Below are 24259 nucleotides of genomic sequence, written 5' to 3' on the forward strand. Positions count from 1 at the left end.
TTTTATTATTATTATTATTATTATTATTATTACTTGAGAAAGAGAGAGAGAGTGTGAGCAGGGGAGAGGGGCAGTGAGAGAAAGAATCCCCAGCAGGCCCTATGCTCAGACAGAGCCCAATGCGGGGCTTGATACTAAGACCCTAGGATCGTGACCTGAGCCAAAATTAAGAGTCTAAAGCTCAACTAAGTGAGTCACTCAGATGCCCCTATTATTTTTTTTTTTTAGTAATCTGTACACCCAACATGGGGCTCAAACTCATTAAGATTAAGAGTAGCATGCTCGACTAACTGAACCGGCCAGGCGTCCCGGTGAGAATTACTTTTAAAGGGTTTACTAGCAGGGATGCCAGGGTGGCTCGGTCGATTGAGCGCCCAACTCTTGATCTAGGTTTAGGTCACGATCTCATGGTTTGTGAGACTGAGCCCCACATTAGGCTTTCAGCTGACAGTGTGGAGCCTGCTTGGGATTCTCCCTCTCCTCTCTCTGCCCCTCCCCTGCTCCTGCGCGCTCTCTCTCTCTCTCTCTCTCTCTCTTTCTCTCTGCCCCTTCCCCACTCACATGTGCGCCCTCTCTCCCTCCCTCTCTCATAATAAATAAACTGAAAAAAAAAGATTTACTAGCAGAGCAGAATAAAGTAACTTAATCTTACTTTGTTCCTACCCTTTCTCCAGGTAGGTCATGGTACAGTAACCAAATACTTGGTATGAATTCGTTCTTACTTTATTATTATTTTTTTAACATTCATTTTTGAGAGACAGAAAGAGACAGAGTGCAAGTGGGGGAGGGGCAGAGAGAGAAGGAGACACAGAATCTGAAGCAGGCTCCAGACTCTGAGCCGTCAGCACAGAGCCCAACGCAGGGTGCAAATCCATGCACCGTGAGCTCATGACCTGAGCCGAAGTTGGATGCTCAACCGACTAAGCCACCCAGGCGTCCCTGTTTTTATTTTAAATAAATGTTGCATATCACATCAGGCAAAACAACACATTAAAAGATGAAATAAAAATGTATTTTCAAAAATTACAACTGTTTTCTTACTTTTTAACTAAAACAATGGACCGCTCAACCTAGACCCTGATGATGAGATGGGCACGGCAGCAACATGCTGGCTAACATTCACTGGGGACACACCACATGAAATGTGGGTGCCAACTATGAGGCACGGTGTGACACTGCTCCCCAAGGCTCATATTTCCATGGGGACATTTCACCAGGCAGAGACTCTTCATTCGCACAGACCAGGGCCCCCACTCCAGTCTCTTTTCAAACTTCTAAGTCCTGGAGGCATATTTACCCCACTTTGTGAGACTAAAGGTCTAAAGAGAGAAGGAGCTAAATGACCAATAGCAGCTCCTCACAGAGCACGACCCAGACCCCACATGCCCCATACCTCAGCAGAAGGCCTGCCCTGGGGAGCAAGGCCAGGTGGCCCTCCCCAAGAAGGCTGTCCTCGAGGCTGCCAACAAGTACCTCGTGTGAGAAAGGCACAGGCAGCCGGGTCCCAAGAAAGGACCCAAGAAAGGGTCCCACTCCAGACCCAGCCAGCACTGAGCAGGATGGCAATGCCATTCTCTTCAAGGTCCTTGTGACGACTGAGCGGGGCAGACACTTGGGACAACATTCTCTGGAAGAACCTCCTTACAGTAAGTGCTCCAATGCTAGAGTCACCCGAGGGAGGTGGGTTTTCAGTACCACTGGTCAATCTTCAATAGAACCAGCTCTTAATTAGTAGTCAGGAATAGGTCAGGCACAAACCCCCATAGAACTAACAGGGAAGGGGCTCTAGCATCAGCATACCAAATTTGTGGTCCTCTCAGTACCTGTCACATGAATGAAGCATTTAATGAACGTGTCCTGTCCGCAGTAGTGAATGCATTCATCTTGAAACAGCGAAACAAGGCAACCAGCTGGCGTCACTGTTGTCATGGTGAGCGCATTCTGACCAGTTCTTCCTTGAATCAATGAACAAGTGCGTTTTCCCTCAAATCCAGTCACCCTTCTCTCTCTTCCCCATCTCGCCACCGTGAGTGCGGGCAGCACCTCAAACCGAAGCCCAGTACTCACGTCTTGACTCCTTGCCGCCTTCCCCACCGGCACCCATCAGCCAATTCCTTCCATTTCTCCTTCGGGCCCAGTGGCTTCTCGCCCCACGACGGCTGCCATTTCTCACGCAGCAGCGCCTGCCTCCTAAGTGACCTGAACCCAGCTCACTCTTGCCTCCCTGCGGTCCATTCCTGACACCACAGCTGGGGAGTCTTCAAGGACATAAACCGTCAAAGCAGCAGAAGCTCCAGGGGCCACTCATCGCACTTAAAGTAGAAACCAGTAGATCCCCAGGCTCGGCCTAGGCTCAGGGGGCTTAGGCTCAGGCCGCCTTTCAGGCCTATCTCCTTCAAGCCGCCCACCTTCTCATCGCCCAACTGGTTGGGATGCTCCCTCCCCAGTCACGTGGAGGCACCTGCCCAGAGGTGTTTTCTGACCACTGGTCTAAAACCACATCCCCAAGTCCCAGTTGTTGGCTTTCTTTACAGCAGAGCCTGGATTTATGTAGGTCAGTGGACGTGGATGACATGGCAGCGGCTCTGGTGCCAGGGACACAGAGGACAACAAGGCAGGTTCGGCCCCAGCTCTCATGAAGTATCGTGAAGGACCACTAAACCAGAATCAGCCACAGGCAAGAGGGTCCTGAGAAGAGTGAACAATTCAATTCAATACACACTGACCAACAACTATGTGACAGGTACAGTCTCGGAGTGCAGACCATTGATAAGGGAGATAGACACGAAAACCAACACCAGCAGATGATAAATCAGCCTTTCAACCTGGGTCTAGACCAGAGAGCCCCGATGGCAGTTTAGGGCCTCTGAGAAGCAGATGCTAAGACAGGATAGACATGCAAGAGACATGCAAGCGATTTACATGGGAAGTGCAGGTGAAGGAGGGAGCCGGAGGAGGCCAGAAAGTTGTCTGACAAGACGCAGGTGATCCCTTGCAGAGGGGGGAGGAAAGGAAGGCAGAGTGGGTGGAAAAAGTCTTAGACTCCACACAGCTCTAAGCAAGTTTCAGGCCAGTGTGGAATCCTGGAGCCAAAGTCCCCAGCAGAAGCCTCAGGCTTCCAGGAAGGGGTCTGCTTTTGTATTCCCGCAATGGAAGTGGGGCTCAGCGTGAAGCTGGTGTGGACCCACAACCCAGAGGTGAGGCCAGAGGTGGATACAGCCACTGTGGGGCTCAGAACAACCTACTAGATCACACTGGAGACTTGAGCCTCACATCAGCAGGGACTCCACTGGTAGTTTCTTCCTGGTAGTTTAGGCAACAAAGACCAAATTCTGGTTCGATGGCTCCCTGAGACACAGGTCTGTCCTGCTGATGGATGGCTTCACTGAATTTGAAAAACTATTGACAAAAAGCTAAGTATTCAGTCAACCACAGATGATTCTTGATTTCAAATTGAAAATAGGAGGGGGTGACTGGGTGGCTCAGTTAGTTAAGCATCAACCTCAGCTCAGGTCATGATCTCGAGGTCCCTGAGCTCGAGCCCCGCATCAGGCTCTGTGCTGACAGCTCACAGCCTAGAGCCTGCTTCAGATTCTATGTCTCCCTCTCTCTCTGTCCCTCCCCATCTCACGCTGTCTCTCTCTCTCTTAAAAATAAACGTTAAAATAAAATAAAATAAAATAAAATAAAATAAAATAAAATAAAAAATAGGATGGTGCCTGGGTGGCACAGTCAGTTGAGCATCTGACTCTTGGTTTTGGTTCAGGTCATGACCTCACAGCCATAAAACTGAGTCCCCATTGGGCTCCATGCTGGGTGTGGAGCCTGCTTAAGATTCTCTCTCTCTCTCTCTCTCTCTCTCTCTCTCTCTCTCTCTCTCTCTCTCTCTCCCCCTCTGCGCCTCCCCCACTGACACGTGTGTGCCCTCTCTCCAAAAAAAAAAAAAACAAAAACAAAACTATGAAACAAAACAAAACTGAAAATGGGGTGCCTGATTGGCTTCATCAGTGGAGCATGCAACTCTTGATCTCAGGGTCTTGAGTTCTAGCTCTACATTGGGTATGGAGCCTACTTAAAATAAAAAATTAAAATAAAAAATTAAATAAAACTGAAAAAAAATACCATGTGTAGTTTTTGCCCTTTTATTAATTAAATAATCATTCGTTAAAACGCCTAAAATATGCTAGGTACTGAGGACATAAAGATGATCAGACCAAAACCTCCTCTTGAAGTGTTCCCTATGACGTAGCAAAGAAAAACAAGCAAACAAATACAACAGTGTGATAAATCCTACGACAGGGACACAATGAGTGCTACGGGGACACAGAAGAGTAGGCACCTAACTGGAGAAGGGTGGGTGGTGTTTCTTAGAGGAAGGCAGAACTTCAAAGAGAAAGTGAAGTTTAAATTTAAGTCCTAAAACAAAGGCAGGAATTCAACAGTACAGAATAGTTGGCAATGAAATGTGCAAAGTTTTAGGATATTAAAACTGAAATCAGGGGCGCCTGGGTGGCTCAGTCGGTTAAGCGTCCAACTTCGGCCTCAGGTCATGATCTCACAGTCAGTGATTGAGTCCCGCATTGGGCTCTGTGCTGACAGCTCAGAGCCCAGAGCCTGCTTCAGATTCTGCGTCTCCCTCGCTCTCTGCCCCTCCCCCACTCACACTCTGTCTCTGTCTCTCAAAGATGAATAAATGTTAAAAAAAAAAAATTTTTTTTAAACTGAAATCATAGTATTGATATTCTTTTAAAAATTTATAAATCAAAATTCTCTAAGAAGAAAATTTATACATGTATATATATTTTTAATGTTTATTTATTTTTGAGAGAGACAGAGAGACAGAAGGACAGAGTGCAAGCAGGGAAGGGGCAGAGAGAGAGGGAGACACACAATCCAAAGCAGGCTCCAGGCTCTAAGCTATCAGCACAGAGCCTGACATGGGGCTCGAACCCACAAGCCATAAATAAGACCATGACCTGAGCCGAAGTCGGACACCCAACCGACTGAGCCACCCAGGCGCCCCAAGAAAAAAAAATTGTAAACAGACAACTGTGCTAGAATGATTCACTACAAATAGAAAAAAATTCTAAAGGAAATATTCCTGAATCATACAAGCTATCATTTTTACAGTAAAAAATTTTTAAGTATTATTTTTAGAGATTTTCAAACATGCTTTATGAATTGAAAGATCTGACTGACTTTACATATACAACCAGAAATCCTTCTTACACCAGGAAAGAGCTAAAAAATATGTTACAAAAAGTATAAAGAAAAAGATAATGGCATCTAGTATTTCCTTAAAAACTCTGTTAGAGTTGCATGGACTGGCACTGCTCAAAGGTTTTAGGCTCAGGACCCCTTCACGCTCTTAAAAATTACTGAGGACTCCGGAGAGTTTTTGTTTGTATGTGTTACACTGATCAACGTTTACCATATTAGAAATTAAAATGGTAAAAATGTTAAAATATTTAATTCACTGAAATTTTTTATAATAAGCTATGTTAACATAAACATATTTTTTTTAATTTTTTTTTTAACGTTTATTTATTTTTGAGACAGGGAGAGACAAAGCATGAACGGGGGAGGGTCAGAGAGAGAGGGAGACACTGAATCTGAAACAGGCTCCAGGCTCTGAGCTGTCAGCACAGAGCCCAACGCGGGGCTCGAACCCACGGAGTGCGAGATCGTGACCTGAGCCGAAGTCGGACACCCAACCGACTGAGCCACCCAGGCGCCCCTAACATAAACATATTTTTAATAAAAAGTAGTAGATTTCCAAAGCCAAAAACATTCAGTGAGTACAGGTATTGTTTTACTTTTACAAACCCCTTTAGTACCTGGCTTTATAGAAAACAGTTGGATAGATTCTCTTATCAGAATCAACATTCAATCTTATTGTAACATGTGGCTTCGTTTGAAGTCAGATCCCGCCTCACACACACATATATGTTGGAAAAGGGAAAGGTGTTTCAGTAGCCTTTTGAGATCATTGTGGACATTCTTCTATGATACCACACCACCAAAACCAGGCAAGTGGTAGGTAGCTTCCCACTGAATAGTTGCAATGTTGAGTCTAAAACCGTATCAATGAACTTTTCAGAACTTTTCCTACTGTTACATTACAACCCAATGGTTGTATCTTTTACCCATGCACAAATTTGTAACATGATACCTTGATATTTAGAATACACTGGTTCACAGGGCTCCTGGGTGGCTCAGTCAGTTGAGCGACTTTGGTGCAGGTCATGATCTCACGGTTCATGAATCCAAGCCCCGCATCGGGCTTGTTGCCATCAGCCTGTCAGCACAGAGCCTGCTTTGGATCCTTTATCCCCCTCTCTCTACCCCTACCCCGCTTGCGCTCTCTCAAAAATAAATAAACATTGAAAAAAGAAAATACTGGTTCACAGAATTATGTAGACCTTCCTAATGTTGACACATTTCATTATAATATCAAATACACTAATACTGCCACTGATCTCATCAAAAAGTATTTAATGTAATAGGAAGTTGTCATGCTCATGGTACAGATAAGTTTTATAAAATTTAAATTTTTGTTCAAAAGCACAAATAGTACCATTGACCACAAATTCTGACAGCTGTTCTCTTTCATTTACGTTCTAGAAAATGTCCATCAACTATCCAAGTCTCAATAACTACAGTTTATCTACAACCCACTTTTTGAAGCAAAAATAGCATTCTGCGACAAGTCATTAGCTCATTTTGTAACTCAAAATACACAACCGCTATTCCTCAAAACAGGCCCTGTACCTCTCTGTGTGGCACCTCTCATTTCCTCACACAGACTCTTAAAAAGACAAGTATTCAAGGGTTGAGATTTAAGAAAATTAATTTTTATTGCTTCATCAGTAAAAGGAAGGCTATGTTTAAGTCAAACTGGGGAGATGGTGAAGAAAGCAACGATGTCAGTATGATTGGGGGCCCTGGCCTCAATTGGTGCTAAGGTACCAGCATCGCTTGTCTATCAATACAAACACAGAGAAAACAGCCATGACATCTTCGTGTTATTATGACAAGTTATTATGAAAAGTCTTCCCTCACAGGCCCTCAGAAAGGGCCTCAGAGACCCCCAGAGGTCAGTGAACCACTGTTTAGGAAGCACCAGCAGATTACTTCTGAAAGGAAACCTAGGAAATGGATAGCAGAGAACACTGCTAGAGAGGTGTGGAGGGGGGGTTGCATGCGCATGTGCACGCGTGCACACACACACACACACACACACACACACTCATTCACTCACTCTATCCTACATTTCCTTGGAACCGCTTCACTTCTCTGCCACCTGTATCTGCACGACTTTTTAATATAACCGTGTGCAAAGCTGATCCATGAAGAAACAGAGCTAACCCTGACCTCTGACAGCTGAAACATTAGCTAGTGTCCAGCAGGCACTCAACAATCACTGAATGTACAAATAACAAATACAAAAAACAAAAAGTGGCAAGAATTCCAAAAGTGGGAGCAAGTGCGATGAGAGTTGCAAGAAAGTAGCCACATGAGAGATGATCAAGAAAGGCTCCAAATAAGAAGGCATTTGGGTTGGGCTTTGATGGGTGAAAAGAATTTGGACATGAGAACTTTAATACACCACAAAATATTTACAAAGCACAACGCATGTTTACTGACATAAAGGCAAGGTCAGGCTACCATTTGAAAATGAAGAATTATGTCACAAAGTATAGACATTAAAGACATTTAAAGAGGAAAACAGCTTTGTGAAGAAGTCCCTTCCTCTGCACACACAGAGCTTCCCCCTTTTTCACTTGCCTGCATCCAGGCTGCGGCCCCTGCATTGACAGAATGCAATAAAACAAGAACCAGACTAGAGTTAAAGCTTTGAAATAGACCCGTTAACCAGAATAAAGAAACGGGAGTGGAGCAAATGTAGTCATTATGTAGGAACTTCCATTCTAAGCCACCGCAGGCCACTAAAACAAAGCACAAATTTCACACCACCATCCATGTGTTGAGAGCAGCTGGGCAGCAATAGCCCCAAGACACTAGGTGGTACCAAATCAGTTGGGAGGTATACAGGAGGCAATCTGACACTATAATAGGTAAAGCACAAGTGTTTGGGAATTAACTCTCTTTTAAAGTCACACTTTTAATAACCTCATTTTCATCCATGGACATTTTCATATGCTTTGAGGAGCCACAAGTGTGAATTCTATGTGTTTGTGGCAGGGGTGGGGGCAGGGTAGGGCGTCTAAGAAGAGCGGGTGGGGTTCTGTGGAGCTCCACCTTTCACCCACATCTTAATTTTAAGGAAAGCATAACACGGGTGCAACAGCCAGGAAAGTTAGGGAGCAAGACCACAGTTGTGCCTTATTTCCCTCTTGGGAATCCATAACGGAAAGTCACAAATCTGCCCTATGGGGAAAAAAAATCAGTGCGTTCTAAGACCAGAACCTTCCCTAACAGCCAATCCCAACTACAATGGCCAATGACCAGAATCCAATGAAGATGCTGGAGAACAAGGCCACATGAGTTATGAATAAAGGCAGGGGCATACTTTCAACCAGTCACGGGTGTACAGGCCAAGGAGAAGTTGTGCAGGATTTTCCAGATCATCCAGGTATCTAGCACCACCTGTCTCCACAGAGGCAGCCCTTTGTCCGTGAAGCTCCTCTGTCCCCTGACCTGCCTAGCACAGTGTCAAGTCTAGGTTTAAGCAAGTTCTCATTCAGACAAATGTGCGCACTGTGAAGTCATCCTATTTTGACATTACTTTCTTGTGAATGAGAAGTTTATCCCCCCACACAATGGGGGGCAGGGAGGTACAGGACAAAGAGAGGTCCGCGTCCTCCTTCTACTTGATCAAAAGTTAACAGTGACAACAATGAAACTAACTTGGGCTGCTTTAGGACTGTATTTCATTAATATTACCTTCCTGTAATTATATAAATAAAACACCTTCCCAGTGTCAAAGCATGTTCGTGTATGCTGTATGGAACTTTACAAGAACTATAGGATGTCAGTAAGGCTGGTGTTCACCCCTTCTACAGCTGACCAAACCCAAGTTCATGGCTGTTATTATTCGATGGAGGTTCACGGACACTTACCAGATGCCAGCCACCGTGTGAAGACGCCAAAAGTCTGCCTAAGATGCAGTCCCTATCACAAAGCATCTCCAAGTCCAACAGGGAGGCCCTGTGTCAACAACAATCACAACACAAACTGAAAAAGCCAGCATCAAAGGTATGGAAACACCCCGGGAGCAGGGCCAAGCATGACTGTGCCCGAATAATCACTGACCTATTTGGGCCAAAAGAAAGGTGTCAAGCCAGTCTAGAAGCTGGGACACAAGCCAGGGCTCCCGCCTCCCCGGCTGCTGCTTCACTCCATTCTTTCTTTTGAACGCTCTGTTCCCCACCTTCCTCAGCTTCAGCTATGTTTCCAGGTTCCTCTCCACTTACATATAATATTATACCCTTACTTATCTATCCATCATCCACACAGGTCTGAAATGACGACAGCAGAAACACATTCAACAGACAAAAGGCACTTTTTCATTGAAGTACTTGCACTATCATACAAATTACCAAATTCTTGAGGATCCAATCTCGTCTGTCAACTCCCTAGAAAGCACTCAAACACACAACCACAAAACAAGAATTGAGGGAATGACAAATCCACTGGAGTAGAAACTAGGAGTGATCTGCAAAAACATCTGAAATATGTAAAGCCTAAACTGCATCTACACGATTTTCCCCTGATGAAGAGCTGTAACAAATTCAGGACAGTACTTCCTGTCAGAACCATTCCTGATTCAAGCTTTTCAGACTTCTCAAGAGCATCTAATCACAAAGCACCCTCAAATCCACCCACTTCTTATTGCACTTCCAGTAAAAAAAAAAAAAAAAAAAAAGTGTCACATATCATAGAGCCTTAAAAAATTTCAACGTCGAATTCACAACAGTTGCAGGTAGATGCCATATTATCTGTAAAAGAAAGATAACCACCTACCACTCTGAGGTCAGTGGGGATTAAATGAGTTAGTCCAAGCAAGTTCATACTTATTTATTAGATGGTTGTTTCAAAACTTCCCTACCCCAACCTGAGCCAAACATATCAACCTGAAACTTAAAGTAAGAATAACTGGACTACGGAAAAAATGACTTGTAAAAACCGAAAATGCATTTAAGTTTTGAAAACAGTTATATAGATGCTTTTCTTCAAAGGCTGCAAGGCTGCCCTGATACTGGGCAAAAACTTGCTCTTCCCGCGATGAATCCAAACAGAACATCAGGACACAAGTCTTGGGCACGAGGTAACGTCTAGACGGGGAAAGCCACCCACCTCTGAGGGGGAATCACTCCAGTCTATTTTTAACAAACATTTATTGAACTTTTTTTTTTTTCAATTTTTAAAAATTCCGAAAATGGGGCAACTTGGCATATGTTATTTTAGCCGGAACAATCCGGAGAGTCAGGCGCTGTTCTAAGCCCGCTCTACCGCGGAGGAAACTGACACACAAGGCTGGAGTTGGGCTCACGGGTCCACACTCCACGCCAGCAGCAGCTGCCCGGGTACAGCCACCCTCAGGAAGCTCAGACCTGCAGCCTAAACCTCGGACACACACCGCCTACTGCTTGGACAGACAAAAAAAAACAAAAAACAAAAAACGGTCATTCCCGTCGAGACTCACGTGCTTTAGGCCAAACCACGCAAACAGCAGGGCACAGCGACCCGCCGGAAACCCAAAGGCTGGGGGCAGAGGAAGGGGGGATTCGATCTCCGGATGAGGGCTGGGAGGGGACCCCAGGATCCGAGATGAGGGCCAGGCAGGATCTAGGTCGGGGTCTTGGGGTCCTGGGGTGAGGGCAGGGAGGGGCTCCCGGGGTCCGTGGTGAGGGCTCGCGGAATCCGGGCTGGAGTCTGGGGTCCCGGGATCCGAGGTGAGGGCAGGGCGGGGGTCTCGGGGTCCCGGGTGACAGCCGGGAGGGAATCGGGCCGGGGTCTGGGGTCCCAGGGTGAAGGCAGGGCGGGGTGCCGGAGTCCGGGCTGGGAAGGGGTCCCGGGGCAGGGGGGTGGGGGCGTGAGGGCAGGGCGGGATGCTGGCCAGGGTCCCGGGGTCCGAGGTGAGGGCCGGACGGGATCCGGGCTGGGGGCTGGGGTCCCGGGGTCCGAGGTGAGGGCAGGGCGGGGGTGTCGGGGTCCGAGGTGAGGGAAGGGCAGGGGTCTCAGGGCTCGGGGTGAGGGCAGGACGGGATCCGGGCTGGGGACTGGGGTCCCGGGGTCTGAGGTGAGGGCAGGGCGGGGGCCTCGGGGTCCGGAGTGAGGGCCGGGCGGGATCCGGGCTGGAGTCTGGGGTCCCGGGGTGCGAGGTGAGGGAAGGGCGGAGGGTCCGGGGTTAGGGGTCTCGGGGTCCGAGGTGAGGGCAGGGCAGAGGTCCCGGGGTCAGGGGTGAGGGTAAGGAGGGATCCGGGCCAGTGTCGGGGGTCCCGGGTGAGGGCCGGGGGCAGGGCCGCTCACCTTCCGACAGCTCCAGCTCCAGCTCCGCCAGGCTCTCCCGCACCTCGGCGGGCAGCGGCACCGCCTCCAGCGCACACCCGCGGTCAGCCATGGCCCGCTTGGCCGCGCCCCGCGGATGACCAGGCCGGATCGCGCCCGGGGTGGGGGGGGCTGGGGCCGCGTTCCCGGCCGGGCCAGGGCCGGGTGGTGGCGGCGCAGGCGAAGCCTACCTCGCTCCCCTCAGCCCCGCGTCCCGCATCGGCCCGGCGGGGAGCTGAGGCGGCGGGGCAGGGGCGCGGCCCGAGCGGCTGCGCACCGGCGCGGGCGCGAGCACGGGCGCGGGCGCGAGCACGGGATCCACGGCCACCCCGCGCGCTCCCGGCCTCCTGGCAAGCCCTACATGGAGTGCGCGTGCGCGGCGAGAAGGGCGGGAGGGAGAGTGCGCTTGCGCGGCAGGTCGCGGTCCGGTTTGGCGTCCCCGGCCCGCCCAGCAACACCGAAGACTCGCCCCCATTGGCCCCGAGGATGCAGCGAGGGCACTGCGGGGTCTCATTGGAAGAGGTCGGCAGACAAGATTGTCACCTGGGCTCAGGTCGCTGCCTGAGTCCGTCTAGCACCTGCTGGATTCCGCGGTGGCTTCCTTCCTGGGCTGGAGTCTCAGACCTCAGGCAGGGACTCTCCTCCGAGTTTGGGGGTCTGGGCCCAGGCGGCTGCCCAGGCACTGCCCACTGGGATGAGAGCAGCCAGTCAGTTTGTGTGACCCTGCAGGCCCTGTAAGCGGTCCCTTCAGCTTCACTGTTGGAGCTTTTCACCGATTCCCAGTAGCCTTGCTGGGACAGCCTCTGCACACTTTGAATGCCCTGGCTTTGCGTTCCTGCTCTCAGAGTAGCAGATATTTACATGGGCCCCCTTGTGAGCCAGACATTTCCCCCAGGGCTTTGTATGTATTAACTCATTTACTTTTCTTTTTTTTTTTTTTTTTTCAACGTTTTTTATTTATTTTTGGGACAGAGAGAGACAGAGCATGAACGGGGGAGGGGCAGAGAGAGAGGGAGACACAGAATCGGAAACCGGCTCCAGGCTCAGAGCCATCAGCCCAGAGCCTGACGCGGGGCTCGAACTCACGGACCGCGAGATCGTGACCTGGCTGAAGTCGGACGCTTAACCGACTGCGCCACCCAGGCGCCCCTCATTTACTTTTCAAAACAGCTGTAGAAGGTATATTATTGACCAGGAATGAGCTCCAGCAGCCATTTCAGACCGTGAAGTGACCGTAGGAAGTGGGAGGACAGGTACAGGGGAACAACAAAACATTAGGAACCTGGGGGCTCGCTGGAGCTGAACTGAGAGACGCACAGGAGTCCTGAAGGAGCTGTTCCCCCAATACATACAGGGAAGTGAATCTGCACTGCGCAAGGGTGGACTGTAGTGGATGTGAATGCAGGCTATGGGGCTCCACCTTGCCTAAGGTCATATCCTTCCTGGAGCCGTCCACATCTGGGGACTGAATGAGTGAAGCAAGACTATAAAGATCTGGCCACCTGGGCCCAACACAGGACACCTCTGTGAGCAGTACCAGTTCAGTTCCAGAACACACCAGACTGGCCTTCGGACACTTCTGCTCCCTCTGCCCAGCCCTCCTTCCTCCCCTTCCTCTCACAGGTGTTGAGACCAGATAAATATCTTGCACCCAAACTCCATCTAGCATCCGCTTGTGGAGAAGCCGTCCTGCAACAGTTGGTACGAGGAGTAGCACATGAGGAGATGGGTGGCATCACTCACCCCTTGCGGTGGGTGGAGCACTCACAGCCCCTGTGGGGTGATCGTTGATGTTTCACCAGCTTTGAAGTGAGAGTGTGAACCAGTGAAAATGGAGCACTAAGTGGGTGACGTATTAAGCCTTTCACATTATAGTCGCTATAAGGAAGGACAATGGAACCGGACGGCCTCTCCTTATAGATGCTCTTAAGAAAAACAACAGACCGCCGAAAGCCATGGAGTCTCTTTGGTCGCCTATAAAGAAACCATCTCCTACACTGAGATGATAGAGACCGGGTCCGGGGCACCTGGGGGGCTCAGTTGGTTAAGCGTCTGACTCTTGATTTTGGCTCAGGTTATGATCTCACGGTTTGGTTCATGAGTCCGAGCCCCATGTAGGGCTCTGCTCTGACAACGCAGAGCCTGCTTGGGATTCTCTCCGTCTCTCTGCCCTTCCCCCACTTGCTCTTTCTCAAAAATAAACAAACGTTGAAAAAAAAAAAAAAAGATACAGACCAGGCCAAAGAATTAATACCTCAAAGATGGTAAACACCCAGCCAAGGCAGTTATGTTATGCTGAATTTGGGGACTTGGTTGGGAAAAGCTGGGGTTGGAGGTATTTGATATCTGGGTAGATACCCTCAAAGGTTTTCACTCCCCAGACTACCTTGAACCTTTGGAGCCTGCCCACATGGCTTACCTTTCCCTGTTAACCTAACATTCCTTCCCCTCACCTACTGGACACTAGGCATATAATTATGGTTATCTTTTGGCATATTAGCTGGAAACACGAGATGGAAAGGGAATTCTATTTCCCTCCCCCTCAAAAGAACGGTGCAGTTTGCTAGGGCTGCAGTAACAAAGACACACAAACAGGATGGCTTGCCAGGAATGGACTGTCTTACAATTCTGGAGGCCAGAAGGCAGAACAAGATGACAGCAGGGGGGCACCTGGCTGGCTCAGGCAGAAAAGCATGTGACTCTTGTCCTAGGGGGTCATGAGTTCAAGCCCCACATTGGGGTTAGAGATTACTAAAAAAAAATAAACTTAAAAAAAAAAGATGACAGCATGGTTGGTTCCTTCTGAGAGCTGTGAGCTGTGAGAAGCTGTCATTCCTCCTTCCAAGCTTCTGAGGGCTTTCTGGCTATGTTTGGTGTTCCTTGGCTTGTAGGTGCATCATGCCAATCTCCGCCTTCACGTTCATAGCTTTCCCCCTACGTGTGTGTCTGTTTATGTGTCCAAATTCCCCCTTGCCTATAGGGACACCAGTCAAACTGAATTAGAGCCCACCCTGAATGAATTCATCTTAACTTGATCATCTGCGGAGACCCCACTTCCAAATAAGGCCACATTCACAGGTGCTGGGGGTCAGTACTTCAACCGGTTTTCAGGGAGGAGGTGGGGATACAATTCAACCCATAACAAGCTGTAAGACCCAGCCAAGCCAACGTGAACTGCCAGGGCCTGGGAACATTTGTTGGGGGCCACATTATGTGTGCTTGATGAGCGGTTGAATTCATCAGCATGACCCTTGCAGAAATCAAAAGGGAGCTGCAACGTAAAACTGGGTAGAAGAGTTTACTGACTTTTCAGCAATCTTCTAAGATAGGGGATTTAGCACCTGCACGACAACCGGCTGTAAACTTGCTGAAGGGATGGCTGCTGGCATGATGGTGTACCTAGTGCTGCATGACAAATTACTACACACTTAGTGGCTTAGAACAACAAGAATCATCTCTCTCAATTACTCATTTACTCAAATGTCTGACAACTGATGTTGGCCCCCAGACTGTGGAACGTGTGGAACAAATATACAGTTTTGCCTGTTTGCGATGTTAACTCATGCCTTCTATCATAGTCCAGAGATCAGGACCACTTAGACATCCTGGAGATGATTACATTGTCCCATTACATCAATAACATCATGTTGATCGGCCAGATGAGCAAGGAGTGGAGAAGATTCTGGAGACCTTGGTAAGATACAGATACTCCAGAGAGGAAATAATAAACCCTATGAAGATTCAGGGACCTGCTACATCAATATTATTTTCAGGGATCCAGTGGTCAGCAGTGGCCCAGGGCATCCCTTCCAAAAGTAAAAGACAATTATTGCATCTTGCACCTTCAACCATTGGAAAGCAAGACACTGTCGGACCTCTTCAGAGTCTGGAAGCAGCATACTCCACCCATAGGAATACAGCTCTGATCAAATACTGGGTGATTTGGAAAACTGTCAGTTTTAAGAAAAGCCCAGAACTTTGATATCTAGAAACTTGGATCCTCATCATGGCCCTCCTGTTAGAGTGGCCCATACGGGGTGCAGGTAATTAACGGAGGCCATAATAGGTCAAGGCTGTGATGCAAGTAGCTATGCTGCCTGAGTCATATGTTCTAGCAGGTGGTATTGGTGGTTATTGGCGGTGAAGGAACAATGCAATGTGGAGTTTCTAACATGCCCCAGTAGGAGATTCTCGATTCAGGACCCTGAGGTTCTGACATACCACTTGGAGCAGAGAATGTATATGTCTTTTTGGGGAAAAAAATGCCTTGTTTTGCTACTGTGTTCTGATAGGGATGTAACACCTGACCTTAGGACACCAGATCACCATGCAGCCCAAATTGCGCATTATGACATGGGTGCTATCAAACTTACCAGGTCATAAAGTCAGCTGGGCCCAGCACAATCCATCATAAAATGGAAGCAGTGCATTCAAGACTGAACATGAGAATGTAGAAGTCACAGGTGAGTGCCGAATAGGTAGCCCAGACCCGTACAGCACCCCCTGCTGTTGTGCTAGAGCCACTCCACCATTCCACATCTGTGACCATACAGGGGGCCTTGATGACCAATTGACAAGGAAAAATCTTGAGCTTGGTTCATAAATGAGTGGGCTTGGGGGATGCCTGGGTGGCTTAGTCAGTTAAGCGGCCAACTCTTGATTTCAGCTCAGGTCACGATCTCATAGTTTGTGAGTTCGAGCCCCATGTTGGGCCCTGTGCTGGCAATGCAGAGCCTGCTTGGGATTCTCTCTGCCCCTCCCCCACCCACTCTCTCTCTAAATAAACTAACTAACTAAATGGGTTGGCTTGGTATGTGAGTTCAAACTGCACATGGACAGCAGCTACACTGCAGCCTCACTCCAGGGCGGGGCGGGGGGGGGGCTTGTAAGACAGTGGTAAGGGCATATCCTCCCAAAGGGCAAAGGCATTCACTTTTTTTTTAATGTGACAAGTGAACCACGGACAGTGTTGGATGACCTAGGTAGGTGGCTGGCTTAGGGCCTGGAACAAAATTCAAACCTGGGATAAGGAGCTCTGTGATACATGCATGAGGATAGATTTATTGGAATAGGCACCAAGTGGGTGGTCTTTGTGTAAAATGTTGAAGTCTAGAGAGCATCCATGAAAGAAGTATTAAACAGCCAAGTGGACAGAATGACCGGCCAGCTACATTGGACAGCAGTTGCCACTGGGCACAAGGACAAAGTGGCCAAGGTGCTAGAGCAGAGGCTATCCGTGGGCCCAGCAGTGTGAGTTCTCTGATCACGGCTGAGCCACCAGCTGCCACTGAATGTCTAACCTGCCAGCAGAAGAGACCAATGCTGAGCTTCCATTATGTCTCCTGACCTTGAAAAGGTCAATCAACCAACTTCACTCTATTGGAACTTCCATTCTGTAAGGGGCAGCAGTTCTTTTTCACAGGAATAGATTCATATTCTATGTATGCTTGGGCTTCTTGCCCACAAATATCAACCAGCAAGGGCTTAAGGAGTGTTTGTTCCACTGGCACAGGACCCCATATGGCCTCATATCAAATAGGACTCACTTTACAGCACAGGAAGTGCAGGAGGGCACTTCAGGCAGCAGAAGTGCAGTGACCATGAGATCCACTGCCTGAGAGAGCATCGGGACAGCCAGCCAAAGGCACAGCTGTGGTGCCAAGTTGGGAGTTAATATTCTGCAAAGACAGGGTGCCGTTCAGACCTTTATATGCCACTGTATCCCCAAGAGGAAGGATACATGAGTTGAAATCAAGGGGTGGAAACAGGAGTGGCCCCACTTACCATCGCTTTCCACTGTGGCACTCTGTGCTTCCTATCTTCCCAAGTTCAGACTGCAGGGTTAGAAGTCCTAGTCCCCCAAAAGGACCCTCACCAGGGAACATGCCAACTGTTCCCCTGGATTGCAAACTATGGTGGTCTGGAAACCTTGGGGTCCTTGCATCTAGGAACAAGCAGGCAAAAGGAGGAGTCACTGTCTTGGCAGTGGAGAAGGTAGGGCATCTCCTGCATTAATTACACAATGAGGAAGAATATGTGGAACCCAGGTGGTCTGTGTGGGTGCCTCTTGGTAGTCCTTTGCTTAACTATGATGAAAAAACTAAAGAATTAAAACACTAACTCAAGAAGATATATGCACCCTTCTGTTTACCGCAGCAGTGTTTACAGTAACCAATAAGTGGAAGCAGCCTAAGTGTCCACTGACTGATGAATGGATAAAGAAGTGGTGTATATACAATGGAATACTTCTCAGCCATAAAAAAGAATGAAATCTCGCCATTCACTATAATATCGATGGAACTAAAGGCTATTATGCTAAGTGAAGGAAGTTAGGCAGAGAAAAGACACAAACCATATGATTTCACTCATCTGTGGAATCTAAAAAACAAACAAGAAAGAGAACAGACTCATAAATACAAAGAACTGGTTGTTGCCAGAGGGGAGGCGGTGGGAGAATGGGGGAAATAGAAGGGGATGAAGACGTACGAACTCCAGTGGTAAAATATGTTAAGTCATGGGGATGAAAAGTACAGCATAGGGAATACAGTCAACAATACGATAACATTGTTCAGTGACAGATGGTGACTATGCTTATCGTGGTGATAATGTATAGAATTGTTGAATCAATATGTTGTGCACCTGAAACTGATATAACATTGTATATCAACTATATTTCAATTAAAAATAAAAATACATTAGAAATAAAAACATAAGCTAAAAACATTTTATTCCATCAAAAATTAAAAAATAGGGGCCCCTGGCTGGCTCAGTCAGTAGAGCATACAACTCTTGATCTTGGGGTTGTGAGTTCAAGCATCATGTTGGGCACAGAGATTAAAAATATTAAATATAGAAATAAAAATGCATTAGAAAAAAAAAGAAGTCTAAAGAATTCAACTTGCACATGTAATGAAAGGGTCTGCCTCTCGATTCACAGATTCCTGAAGTCTGGCTGTAAGGGAGGGAGCAGATACGTGTGCTAATGGTTTAAGGAGCACACCACTTTCAGACAGTCCCTCAAACTTTTAAGATGTGTTTCCACGCTGGTGCCGAAAGAGAGCCTTCAGCAACCGCTCCACTCTTTGGTCAAGGCAATTTTTTCCAGCCGATGGGATACATGGTGTTAGTTCGCAAACTGGTCCCCATATGTGGAGGGAAAGGAGAGACCAAAGGAAGAGGCGGACAACTTCAGGTTGGTAGGTGGCAGCTATACTAAGCAAGGTACCTTCTTTACGAGGCCTCTCTTGGGCAGACATCAGACAGGCAGATCTCCACACCCACCTGCCAGAACCTTAAAGGTTTATACAGAGGCCTTCACAGGATTCAGTCACATACACGATCCAGATGGTGTCAACAAGGCTATGTCCTTGGAACAGCTCCCACAGTGGGAACAGTAGGCAGTGGGTACGTTCCAAGGACAGGGGAGGGAGTGGAGAGCCTCCAGTTGCACAGGTCCAGCTCACAGGTCAACTGGCAGTCACATCCTCTCGATGGCCTCCCCCAACACACCGTGAGCCCAGTGAGTTCTAAGAGCGTGAGCTGACCCTGCACCTGCATGGCTTGAGAACAGCCCGTGCAGGGCTGCAGCTGGGTGGGATACTCTGTAAGCCCATGGGTGCTGGTGCCGACGGATGCCTTGCAGGCAGGAAGCCCAATTCACACCTGGAACGTGTGTCTATTTCTAGGCTGACAAATCACGGCCTCCTCTGTAACGTAGGGAGCCAGGCCGCCACATCACCGTCTCAGCATTGGCATTCTGTCGGCAACGCAGACGCTAAGAGGCAGAAGCCAAATGGAAATCTCCCCAAATCCACCCCTAAGCTGGGTGGTGGAGTCACTCCTGTCCACTCCTAGCCGATGCCAGCATGCCGTGTAGATCCGTCTGAAGAACAAACCCGTTCTCTCCTGTTCTGTCAACTGGTCATGGGGAACTTCCCAGGAGAGCAGAGCACAGGGGAGGCAGGAAGTAGAAAACTCAGCACCACTCACTCTGGTCATTCGGATCTGTCCAGACCCAGTGTCGTACGTCCTCCAACGTGATGGCATTAGACGGCGGGAGGGAGCTCTGGGAGGTAACTGGGGTAGAGGAGGTGGTGAGGGTGAAGCCCGTATGACCGGGATCAGCGCCTGCCGAGTCAGAAGGCTTGCTTCCCCTCCCCACTCTCCGCCACGCGAGGAGACAAGTCAAAGTAAGCGGTTTGCGTCCTGAGGGGCCTCGCCAGAACCCCACCCCACTGGCACCCTCATCTTGGGCCTCCAGCCTCCACAACTGGGAGAAATACATTTTTGTTGTTTGTAAGCCACACAGTTTATGGCATTTCGTTACAGCAGCCCAACCTAAGGCTACACGGTGTCCAGCCCTCTGCGGGTGTGTCACGGCGTGTTTGGGCCGTCTCCTCCCAGAGGAGGCCTGTTCTTCTCTACTGGGATCAAACTCTTGACATGGGCCCAAAAGCAACAGCACCTGATAAAAAGGTTTATATTCAGGCTCCCTCGTCACTTTTTCCTCAATACCAACCAGAAAAGACGATTAGTTCAATTTCAGCAGAGGCAGCAGTGCCCGTCACTATCTTATTTTAGGGTCTTTGTTTAGACATCATAGAACTTTGATCCATTCCACTGAAAACATCACAGTCACAGGTCCTAATGAACGGAAAGCAGCAAGAGATATGCTGGCTTGTGAGGCAGATTCCACTCAAAGTCAGGGCTGCCCCTGTGGCAGTTTCTGGGGGTCAAGGAGCCTGCAGAACAGCATGTGTCCCTTCCAATGTCAGAGGCAAACAGCCATGCCTTGTACCGCCTACCGTGAGGGATGGCTTGTTTGGACCCAGTGTGCATGCCGAGGAAGCCACAAGACGTTAGCGTCCCCGCAGACCAGGACGACCACAGGCCTGCAGCTTTGACGCAGGCCGTCATGCTTGCTGCTCAGGTCATCAAGACACCCAACGCAGGATGCTGGACACTGCTTCACTTAGCCCCATTAGGGCAGACCACTAGGGTCTTGAAGCAAAGCTTTGCCTCCTCCTGTTGCTAACTCAGTTTCCATTAGAGAAACATCAAACTTACCCCTGAATCCTGGCGGAGACCAAACTCCTGCCCAAGCAACACACAACTCACGCAGCACGTTGTACCCTGGGTGCTGTCTGATGGCTGAGCCATGAGGACAGGCAGGTGCAGCGGAGCCCTAATCACCTTAAGCGCTATTTATATGAGGTGTAATGAAAATATATAGATTTGACCTTTGCTGGTTTCCTGGCTCCTAAAACCCTCGGAATTTCCTGATAAGAGTGTCCTTTTGTTACAGTGAGCCCCCTTTGACCGCCCCTGAGTTTTTCACTAATGACTTGGCTCATGGTGAGGTCCCTAGACAGCTTCAGGATGGGGGCCAGTCACCAGAGGGGCGGGGCTGGAGACGGACTTCAGGCACGTGGCAGATAATCATGACTACATCACGAAGCCCTGAAAAAAGCCAGTGGGCAAGGTTTGGGGGGCTTGCAGGTCAGTGAACACCCTGTGTGGGTGGCACGCCCACAGAGGGCAGGGAAGCTCTGTGTCCTGCCCCTGAGCCTGTCCTGCACGTCGCTTCCACTCTGCTGCCCGAGTCCTATCCTCACCAAACAGGTGAATCCAGCATTTCCGTGCATGGAGTCATTCTGGCAAATCACCAAACCCGAGGGGAGAGGTTGTGAAAACAGCCACATTTGTAGTTGTGGCCCGGGGACCCCACTTACAGCTAGTGTCTACACTTACAGCTAGTGTCTAAAGTGGGGCAGTCTAGGTAGTGTCAGAATTAAAGTGTACACATGTAAATTGCATGAACAGGTGGTCTGGGTTCCCATTAAATTTCCCTGAGTTGTCCACATGCCTCTGTCCACTCCTGTTTGGACATGGATTTGCTTTCCTTGCCCAAAGCTCATTTGTGGACCACCAGCCCCCCCCCCCCCCAAATTCGTGTTCAGCATCCCTGCTTCTCACAGAGAGTGTGGCATTCCCTTTTACTGTTAACTCCCATCACCCGGAAGGAGCTCTCCTGGCGGATGGTGGAAAGGCCTGCCGACTCGAGGCACCCCTCAAGGAGCCTTTCCTCCCACGGCAGGGGAGCCTGGGGGTGAGCCGGGCACAGCCCCTGTTACCATCGTGCCAATGATTCCGGAGCAATTTCTGCTTCTCATCCTGTGACACTGGGCTCTGCTGTCCCAAGGGAGCTGCTTCCTCCAGACAACAGTCCCTTTCAACAAGAGCAGACTGTCCCCTGAATCAGCAGGGGCGGGGTTGCTGTATGGGCTGGTGTGACTGGCCCCAATCACCACAGGGCAGCTGGATGGCAGCCCACAGTGAGGACGGGAAAACCCATCCGTAGCCCATCCTCACCAGGCACCTCTTGGTACTCGGTAATTTCAGACTCAACTGTAAGAGAAAACAAGGGACATCTTCTAAAACCAAGACTATTATGATCTCAAATCTTTCTGGTGGGAAGCTTATGTCACCCAACCAGCCAAGGTGCTGGCTGAGGACCAGGAAACAAGGCCCTGGCGAAGGAAGAGGTGATAAATGTCGAGTAGGGCCTCGTGACTCCATGCAGAGCAGGGACACCTTCCCCTTCCATCTCCCCCACTTTGTGTGACAAGCCACAGTGCATCAGCTGCACAAAGTTGTGAAGGGCTGACCCAGTCCTACAGGCGAAGTCTGTCTCCCCCGGAGAGCAGCACTATTGAGACGCAGCCCCGTGTGGGCCTTGGAGAGGCCCAAGGCCATCGTAGAGAACTCACCTCAGGCAGGCGGATTAAGTTACGTCTCAGTCATGTGTGTGAAGGAGGAGAACACATGCTCAGTAGACGAGGAGTAGACGCACTGCCCACGTGCCTTCAGATCAGTTCTCGCCCGTCTGTCCTGCACAAGGACCGTCCCAGGCTCCCTTGTCCGGTCTTGGCCGACAGGAGGGCCAGAGGACAAAGATGGGACGTTTCTCTGGAGGCTGACAGGTCTCATCATGTGGTCAGCTCCTGCAAGAGCGCCCTGTCCCTGTGTCCCTGACAGCCCCTGGGTGCCAGCAGCTTCTGGCCGGGCTCAGAACAGCGCCCCTGCCTGCAGAGTAATCAAATCCTTGTATTAAATCCCCTTTGTTTGGAAACCCAGTGTGGTTTCTGTTTCCCGGTCTGAGCTCTGATATAGTATCCTACGTTAGAGTAAGACATCCTAGCCCAGACTGTGGGTGGTATTTTTTCATCTTTCATTACGAAAATTTTCAAACAATGACCATATACCATTATATGAGCCAGATTCAATATTTTACAAAGATTTTGCCATGCTTACTTAATCCATATTTGTGTGTATTTTTTCCTAACCATAGAGCCATCTCAGAGTGCATCCAGTGGTTGCAGCCCCTTGTTCTTAGTAATTCGGCATACAACACCTAAGAAAGCAGCATTCTGTTACATAACTGTCAGCACAACCGGGAATTAAAATTCCCTTAAAAGCTATCATCCAGTACAGGTTCAGTTACCCCCAAAACCACCTTTATAGCCGTTGGTCCTCAATTTAGGAACTAAACTTCACACCCATCTCATTGGTTGTGTCTCCTGTTTCTTTTCACTGAGAACAGGCCCTCATCAATGCTGTCAATCTGATGAGACTAGGTGAGTCACTTACAGAATATCCCATGTTTGGGGGCACCTGGGTAGTTCAGTCGGTTGAGCGTTTGACTTTGGCCAGGTCATGATCTCATGGTTTGTGACTCTGAGCCTCTCATCGGGCTCTGTGCTGTCAGCTTCAGATCCTCTGTCCCCTCCCTCTCTGTACCTCCCCCACTCATGCTGTCTCCCTCCCTCAAAAATAAATAAAACATTTAGAATATCCCCCACGTTTGTCTTTTTCCTCATGGTTTTATGTCATTTGTTCCTCCATCTATAAACCAGGAGCAGCCACAGGAGACACCGTGCAGTTCACCCATCATCACACCCAGAGGCCCAAACGCCAGGCCGCCCGCTGACCCATGGGTACTGTGCTTTTAGGACCTGACCTGATTATCCTGCCGTGGGTTGCAGAACGGCAGGTCTCTAATGGGATAGTCCCCTCCTTATTAATTAGCTGGCACCTTTCCGTAAGAAGAATGTTCCCTCGCCTACGAGGATGACTGGCCGTTCTCCTATGGAAGGCAGGGTGAACACCTCTTTCTCTTTAAGGACCAGCTCCCACAGGTACTGAGCTGGCGTGATGGTCACTTCTGCTGGTGGCTCTAAATGAGGCCTCCCACATGGACATTTATTCTGTATCTGATAACCAACCAGATCACTATTCTTCCGGATGCGGAACTGAAGAGACACGTCCAGGCTTCAGCGACAGCAACCAGCAGAGCACAGAGCTCGGCAGAAAAGGTGGAAAGGCTGTAAGGAACTGGCCTCACAGTCGTGTTAGCTGCTGCACAGAAAGTGCAGACGCACACCGGTGCTGTAGGCCGGAAGGAACATCTATCATGGAAGTAAGCTGTGATTCAGAAAAAATGGTTTTGTGTTAAAGCCTACGCTCAGCAGAATAAATGTCATACTCAGAGGTCTTGAAATCACATGGAGATACTCAACTAGGAAACCAAGTAAGACCCAGCAAAAGGCAAGTGGCTACCTGTCTTTACCAGGTGAGGAACACTTTGTGTCCCTCCGAAAACCCTGACATACAGGAATTCCCAGTCTCTGTTTTGGTTTCTTGCCACTGATAAAGCAAATTGGAGAAGACTGAAACACAACACAAG

The 24259-nt window shown here is 49.0% G+C and overlaps 1 protein-coding gene across 2 annotated transcripts in view; it reads right to left on the reverse strand.

Annotated features, from left to right (window-relative positions):
* Positions 1-11769, reverse strand: part of DIP2A (disco interacting protein 2 homolog A) — a 116769-nt gene extending 105000 nt beyond the window's left edge. Inside the window, exon 1 of one of the 2 annotated variants that reach the window (XM_042956561.1) lies at positions 11497-11769. In XM_042956561.1, the coding sequence (XP_042812495.1) occupies positions 11497-11587 (91 nt within the window). In that variant the 5' untranslated portion in view covers positions 11588-11769. The remainder of the gene's footprint in view (positions 1-11496) is intronic. The other variant, XM_042956563.1, reaches the window with a different exon arrangement.
* Between the last annotated feature and the right edge of the window lie 12490 nt (positions 11770-24259).

Source organism: Panthera tigris, chromosome C2 (genome assembly GCF_018350195.1).
Source record: "Panthera tigris isolate Pti1 chromosome C2, P.tigris_Pti1_mat1.1, whole genome shotgun sequence".
NCBI lineage: Eukaryota > Metazoa > Chordata > Mammalia > Carnivora > Felidae > Panthera > Panthera tigris.